We start from the raw sequence: 7,504 nt of genomic DNA, 5'->3' as shown, positions 1-7,504 counted from the left end.
CAAGAAAAGGATCCTTAATCCTGGAGCCAGGATTCCCCTGTCTGCAGCAGGCAGAACGAGAGCCCATCTCTGGGACTATCACAGATCCTTATGGCCTGACTAGTGTCCCAATGAGACAGGAAGCCAGAGACATAGAGTTAACACTGAGCTACTTTCTCTTTTCCACCAATAAAGGTTTTCTCATACATAGAGCAAGGGAGACATGGACACAAGCTTGTCCTCAAGGAGAGAGGTGGGCCTCCGAGACTCCAGGAGAAAAGACACCTGGGCCAGGGGACAGTGTCAAAGTCACAGGGCAGAGCTCTTCCCTGTGTGGGTGGGACCCTGTCCTCTGCTGAACAAAGAGCCTCTCTCAGGGTGGGTAAGAGGTGACATCATTGGGTCTGACCAGTCTGAGCCAGACCCCCTCCCTGCCCCCTGGAGTTCTCCCCTTCTCCAGCAGAGGGCGGCAGTGGGGCAGGTCCAGGAGCAGCATCAGGGAGGCACCTCCCAGGTCTCCAGGCTGGGAGCTCGGGCCCTCTCTGCCTCCTCCCCAGGGCTGGGAGCTCCCTCAGGGTTAAGGGGAATCTAGTCCTGGGGGAGAGAGAGAAACTGCCTTCATTTGTCCAGAACCGGCTGCACCATCATCCTGAGGCACTAGACATGACCTTGCCCTTGGTCCTGAGTCTCCCCCTGGAGACAGAGCAGAGGGGGCCCCTCCCCCAGAGCCAGGCTCAGCCAGGGGGACTCCCTGGGGCTCCCGGGGTCCCTGAGGGGAGGCTCCGCCCACACCTGGGGCTCTTTTGCATCTGGAGCCCAAGGGAGCCGCAAGGAGCCCTGCCCAGGACATAAAAGCTTCCTCCCTCCTTCCTGCCCCTCAGGGCTCTGGCTGCTCTCTGCACAGTCTCTGAAGGCCAGGATGAGCTCCCCATGGCAGCTGCTCTGGCTCCTGGTGCTCTGGGCTCAGGGTAAGGCCCAGGAGGGCAGGGAAGGGGTGGGAAGGTCCCAGGTTTTCAGGGATGTAAAAGTGACGGCTCCTTGATACAATGGGGGCACACGCTGAGGCAAAAGACGGGCAGATGGGGGCTGGGAAACATGACCAAAGCCCTGATTGTAAACCTTGTGCGGTCTGTGGAAAAGGTGGTTTCTGTCTCACGTTGGTGCCCAATACAACAACTTGTCGGTCATTTGGGATTTCTGGGGTCTCTGAAATATTGTTTCCTTCATGTTATTTAAATTGGACATTCCCACATTTCTGTCTTCCTCTAACACTGTTGCTTCCCTAGATTCCCAAGGAGCCATTGTGCTGACCCAGTCTCCAGCCTCCTTGTCCGGATCTCCAGGAGAGACAGTCACCATCAGCTGCAAGGCCAGTGAGAGTATAACAAATTCTTATGGTATTAGCTACTTGCACTGGTACCAGCAGAAACCTGGCCAAGCCCCCAGGCTCTTCATCACCTATGCTGATAACCTGGCATCCGGGGTTCCTGCCCGGTTCAGTGGCAGTGGGTCTGGGACAGATTTCAGACTCACCATCAGCAGCCTGGAGCCTGAGGATGCTGCACATTATTACTGTCAGCAGAGTAGGAGCTCCCCTCTCCCACAGTGCTTCAGGCCCGAACAAAAACCTCCCCTGTGCGTCCAGGGGACTCAGCTCAGAGCAGCAGGTGCCTCCTCGGGGTTCCCAGGGCAGAGCAGCCCCTGCTCTCTGGGCAGGCTCTCACCTCCCAGGGCTTCCCCTTTCTGGTCCCCCCTGGGTCCCTCCTTTCTAACTTGTGATCACAAGTCCTGTCTGCACAGCCAAGGCAGAGGGGAAGCAGCACAAACCCAGGAGAAACAAGGGGGAAAATGTAACAAAGAAATGCTGATATTTCAGGTCTATTTGTTATATTTTGCCTCAACAGAAAGCGTTTCTCTTGTGAGGAGCCCAAGTTCCCGTTGAGGAGGCTTTCCTCCAGGTCTCTGTAGCAATGACAAAAACTCACTGCTGCTCTTCAGCCATGTGTGAGTCTCTGTGACCCCCTGGGGGTTTTCCTGGCAGAAATATTGAAACAGGTTGGGTCCCTTTAAGACACTGTATTTCCTATTGATCTGTGATCCCTTTCAGAATCTCAGCCATTCCTGGGGAAGCCATATCCTGCCCAGACACGTTATCTTTGCAGGATGCAGGGCCTTGGATGCAATTAGAAATCCTGCCAAAAAGCCCCACTTTGAAGTGCTGTTAATTCTAACAGGAGATCCGGGCTGTCCCAGCCCCTCCTAAGGCCCAACATAACAGCTTCCTTCAATGAAGGTCTTTGCAGATGGATCTCGGCAGCTCCTTTGCTTCCAGGACCTTCTGTCCATTGAGAACTGCCTTCTCTCAGTGCAAAACTCCATTTCCCATAGATCTGCACTGCAGAAGTCAGTCTCTGGGGAACTGATTTCTGTCCAACAATAAACTTTCATTTTGCAACTAATATTCGGGAATGAGTGAATTCTTTCCCTCCTAAAATCCATGGCCGAGTTAAAGGGGATTCTCAGCAGCTCTTACAGCCACTAACCTCTAGGCCACCAGGAATCTAGAGCACCCAAAGTGCATCCCAGGGATGCTGCTCCCTCAGGCAGAGCTGACCGGGAGCAGGGGAGCCTGGAGCTCCTGCACCTGGAGAAGTTGGCCACCAAGGAGGAGGGCTGGCCCAGCCCCGGGTCAGGCTTTTCTCTGTAGACTCTGAGGGAATTGTAGGCTCTCTGCAGAGCTGAGACAAAATATCCAATTCTTTCAGCAAATTGCTTCATTTTCTGCTTCATGAGCATGAGCCTGTGGCCAGAGCTGAGTGTGCTCCCTCCTTTTGGAGAGCGGTAAGTTCCTCCCTGTCCTTAAGTCGACTTCCTAATGGGCTGTCGACTAGAATTCCCTGGCTAAGGTTCTGACGCTCATTATTGGACTGTGATTTCCCCATGTTACTTATTCCCCAAACTAAGCTCAGCAGTTTCTCGGCAGCCTCCCTTGGCAGTTCTTTACCACCTGGCCCTGTCACAGTCCAACACTCAACCAAATTTAGCGAGAGCTATTCCCTCGGGGTTCCCTAAAACCCAGCCAGTAAGATCCCCAAACTATTCCAAGAGCTCACCGAGCCACACGGTGTGGATTCTAAACTGCGCTGGCCAGTCAGGACATTCGTTTCTTCCAAAGTATGAGTTTCTGTACATCACTGAGTCTGCCTGCTTCAGTCCGTTGTCTGACAGGGAGGGAGGATGCGCACACTTGAGTCGGAGACCACAGGAAAAATTCCTTCGTGGGCACCTGCCTCTGCTCAAGGTGCGCACCCGTCTCCCCAAAAGACACCATCCCGGAGAGCCCCCAAAACTGTTTGGGGCAATTGCACCTACCCAACCTGACTTCTCAGGAGTCGCTCCAAATGATGCACAGAAAGAATTTATTAGAATCTCGAGAAGCGGACCATCCTAGCCTGTGGGCCCGAAAGGACAGCAAGGACACCCACAGGAGGAGAGTCATTCACTTGGAGATGCTGACAACTTTTATACATTTCAGACAAAGAACCCCCCAAATCCCACACTCTACAGGCTGTGATTGGTCACATAAACCTTTATCCCCCTATTTGGTCAGTGGAATGCAGAGAAAAAGGTGATAGACAGCTTAGGCCACTTAACTCCTTCTTTGGACAATGGAATGCAGTCCAGGTCTCATCTAAAATCACGTGACCAGGCCCTATAGGACTGATCTGCTTTAGTTACCAGTCTCTGATCAAAATGTGATTAATCTGTAAGTTCTTCACCTTTCCACACACTCAGAAAAATGAACTGGCAAGAAAACCTGCAAGTGAAGTCCATCCTGAGGCCTTTCTTGATGTTTCCCATCCATTGCCTCCCACACCCGTAACCCTGCCCCAGAAAGTACCGCGTGTTCACTTTTTATTAGGACTTAGGAGCCACAACTTTTATTTCACACAAGAAAAGAATCCTTAACCCTGGAGCCAGGATTCCCCTGTCTGCAGCAGGCAGAACGAGAGCCCATTTCTGGGACTGTCACAGATCCTTATGGCCTGACTATTGTCCCAATGAGCCAGGAAGCCAGTGACATAAACTTAATGCTGAGCTACTTTCCCTTTGTGGAAGTCACTGAGGCCCCCAAGAAGCAGCTTTCCCTTATATTTGCTGTAACGAGGGGACGTGACTGCTCTTTCCCACAGACTTCGAAGTGCAGCCCATGACTGTGCCCCCCGAGATCCAGCTTGTGCCGGGCCTGAGCTGTTTCACCTCCTGGATGGAGAAAAATGTGGGAACTTGACTCTCAAACCAGATTCTCTTACAAACCCTCCCAGTTCTCTGTTGTTTCTTATCTTGAGAGGGGAGCCCTTATAACCTGATGATCTAAACAGGAGACATCACCTTGGCTCTTGAAGCCCAGTAGAAAGGAGGTTCTGAGCCCTGAATAAGATAACGGGAAGATGAGTCTTTTCTATCTTAATGAGCTTCTGAAAAGTCTGTGTCCCCCCCAGGGTGTAAAGGACGCCCTGGATTTTAAATGTAGTTTAAGTCAAGTAAATCATGTGTACTTTTCTATGATTTATTGATAGGTGAGGGCTAAAGGCAGCTCTCTAGGACTACATGCTATAGGAAAGATATTAAGTTGCATAAGCCGAAGTTTGGGAGCTAATCACAGCAAACCAGAGCTAGCAAAATGAATATCAATATTAATTGACATAATGACATATGGTGGTGCAATGAATGGAGCCTGGACCTGGATTCAGGAGGATCTGAGTTTAAACAATGTCTCAGACATTTAGTAGCTGTGAAGGCCTCACCGCGTCACTTTCTTTGATTTTCTCAGTTTCTTCATCTAAATAAAATCCCTATATCCTATAGGTATAATTCCTACATGAATCCCCATGAATCGATGGGCACATCAGTGGTATTAGTTACTGGCTCCTAGCTCCCACCGAAATTATAGAGAAAAAGGGAGATAAAATTTTAATGTACTTTGCAACCTTTAAGGTAGTCAATAGTAGCTAATAGTAATAAAAGAAAATATTATTATGTTGCATTGCCTTGAATTCTGAGGACCTGATGTACAGAGACTGTTTCTATTTTTCCATTACTTTCCCAGCGCGTAGCATTTTGTTTTGTGTATAACGTAATAAGGCTCATTTTCCAGCTGCGATTTCTGAATGTAGAAAAAATCATAACATTTTATTTTCTTTTTCTTTTTTCTCTATTTCCTTTCCCACCATGATTATTGCTGAAACATGTTTAGCATTATTGCACACGTGTAACCTGAGTCATGTTGCTGGACTTCTCAGTGAGTGGGGAGAAGAGGGAGAGGGAGAATTTGAAATTCAAACTAGAAAAGCATTAAAAATTATTTTAATCTTTTATTAGAAAAAATGGTTTTTTAAATTCAAGTATAACAGGAATGTTTTTTCCTGTATTTGTTCACTATAGATTGAGTGGCGAGAGGAGAGCCTGGAGGCGGGGGATCAGACAGGGGCTGTTGCAGTCGCCCAGGGAAGAAGGGAATGACGCCCAGCTTCTGGTCTCTGTTTCTGAGCTAGTTACGCTCCCATCAGAGCCTCCCCCTGAGCCCTCTTTGCCCAGAGCCTCATTTCTAGAAACTGTCAGAGCCTCCAGGGCGTGTCAGGATGGGAAATGGGGACAAGGACAGACCGAATGCTCTTCCCCACAGGCCTCAGACAAGGGCAGGATCCCCCAGTGACTGACAAAGCCCATTGACCAGGAGCCAGGCTCGAACAGGCTTTTCCTGGGTCCCAGGCCAGGATCTGTCCAGTCTGAGCCAGACCCCCTCCCTGCCCCCTGGAGTTCTCCCCTTCTCCAGCAGAGGGCGGCAGTGGGGCAGGCCCAGGAGCAGCATCAGGGAGGCACCTCCCAGGTCTCCAGGCTGGGAGCTCGGGCCCTCTCTGCCTCCTCCCCAGGGCTGGGAGCTCCCTCAGGGTTAAGGGGAATCTAGTCCTGGGGGAGAGAGAGAAGCTGCCTTCATTTGTCCAGAACCAGCTGCACCATCATCCTGAGGTACTAGATGTGACCTTGCCCTTGGTCCTGAGTCTCCCCCTGGGGACAGAGCAGAGGGGGCCCCTCCCCCAGAGCCAGGCTCAGCCAGGGGGACTCCCTGGGGCTCCCGGGGTCCCTGAGGGGAGGCTCCTCCCACACCTGGGGCTCTTTTGCATCTGGAGCCCAAGGGAGCCGCAGGGAGCCCTGCCCAGGACATAAAAGCTTCCTCCCTCCTTCCTGCCCCTCAGGGCTCTGGCTGCTCTCTGCTCAGTCTCTGAAGGCCAGGATGAGCTCCCCATGGCAGCTGCTCTGGCTCCTGGTGCTCTGGGCTCAGGGTAAGGCCCAGGAGGGCAGGGAGGGGTGGGAAGGTCCCAGGTTTTCAGGGATGTAAAAGTGACGGCTCCTTGGTACAATGGGGGCACACGCTGGGGCACAAGACGGGCACATGGAGGCTGGGAAACGTGACCAAAGCCCTGATTGTAAACCTTGTGCGGTCTGTGGAAAAGGTGGTTTCTGTCTCATGTTGACGCCCAATACAACAACTTGTCGGTCATTTGGGATTTCTGGCGTCTCTGAAATATGGTCTCCTTCATGTTCTTTAAATTGAACATTCCCACAGTTCTGTCTTCCTCTAATTCTGTTACTTCCCCAGATTCCCAAGGAGCCATTGTGCTGACCCAGTCTCCAGCCTCCTTGTCCGCATCTCCAGGAGAGAGAGTCACCATTAGCTGCAAGGCCAGTGAAAGTGTATATAGCAATTTGCACTGGTACCAGCAGAAACCTGGCCAAGCCCCCAGACTCTTCATCTATGATGCTAACAACCTGGCTTCCGGGGTCCCTGCCCGGTTCAGTGGCAGTGGGTCTGGGACAGATTACACCCTCACCATCAGCAGCCTGGAGCCTGAGGATGCTGCACATTATTACTGTCAGCAGGGTTATGACTGGCCTCCCACGGTGCTTCAGGCCCGAACAAAAACCTCCCCAGTGCATCCAGGGGTCTCAGCTCAGAGCAGCAGGTGCCTCCTCGGGGTCCCCAGGGCAGAGCAGCCCCTGCTCTCTGGGCAGGCTCTCACCTCCCGGGGCTTCCCCTTTCTGGTCCCCCGGGTCCCCTCCTTTCTAAGTTGTGATCACGAGCCCTGTCTGAAGGGCAAGGCAGAGGGGAGGCAGCACAAACCCAGGCGCAACAGGGGGAAAACCTAACAATGAAATGCTGATATTTCAGGTCTATTTGTTACATTTTGCCTCAACAGAAAGTGTTTCTCTTATGAGGAGCCCAAGTTCCCGTTGAGGAGGCTTTCCTCTAGGTCTCTGTAGCAATGACAGAAACTTGCTGCTGTTCTTCAGCCATGTCTGAGTGTCTGTGGCCCCCTGGGGCTTTTCCTGGCAGAAATATTAAAGCGGCTGGTGTCCTTTTAAGACACTCTATTTCCTATTGATATGTGATCCTTTTCAGAATCTCAGCCATTCTTGAGGAAGCCATATCCCCCCCAGACACGTTATCTTTGCAGGATGCAGG

The 7,504-nt window shown here is 51.6% G+C and overlaps 1 gene segment (V, D, J or C); it reads left to right on the top strand.

Moving 5' to 3' along the window:
• The first annotated feature begins 861 nt into the window (after positions 1 to 861).
• Positions 862 to 7,188, top strand: LOC127546339 (immunoglobulin kappa variable 3-11-like). The segment is given in 2 exon segments: positions 862 to 947; positions 6,641 to 7,188. Coding segments are annotated over 2 exon segments (597 nt in total).
• Positions 7,189 to 7,504: the final 316 nt, after the last annotated feature.

The sequence above is a fragment of the Antechinus flavipes genome, chromosome 2 (genome assembly GCF_016432865.1).
Source record: "Antechinus flavipes isolate AdamAnt ecotype Samford, QLD, Australia chromosome 2, AdamAnt_v2, whole genome shotgun sequence".
Classification (NCBI taxonomy): domain Eukaryota; kingdom Metazoa; phylum Chordata; class Mammalia; order Dasyuromorphia; family Dasyuridae; genus Antechinus; species Antechinus flavipes.
This window is presented reverse-complemented; position numbering and strand designations above follow the sequence as displayed.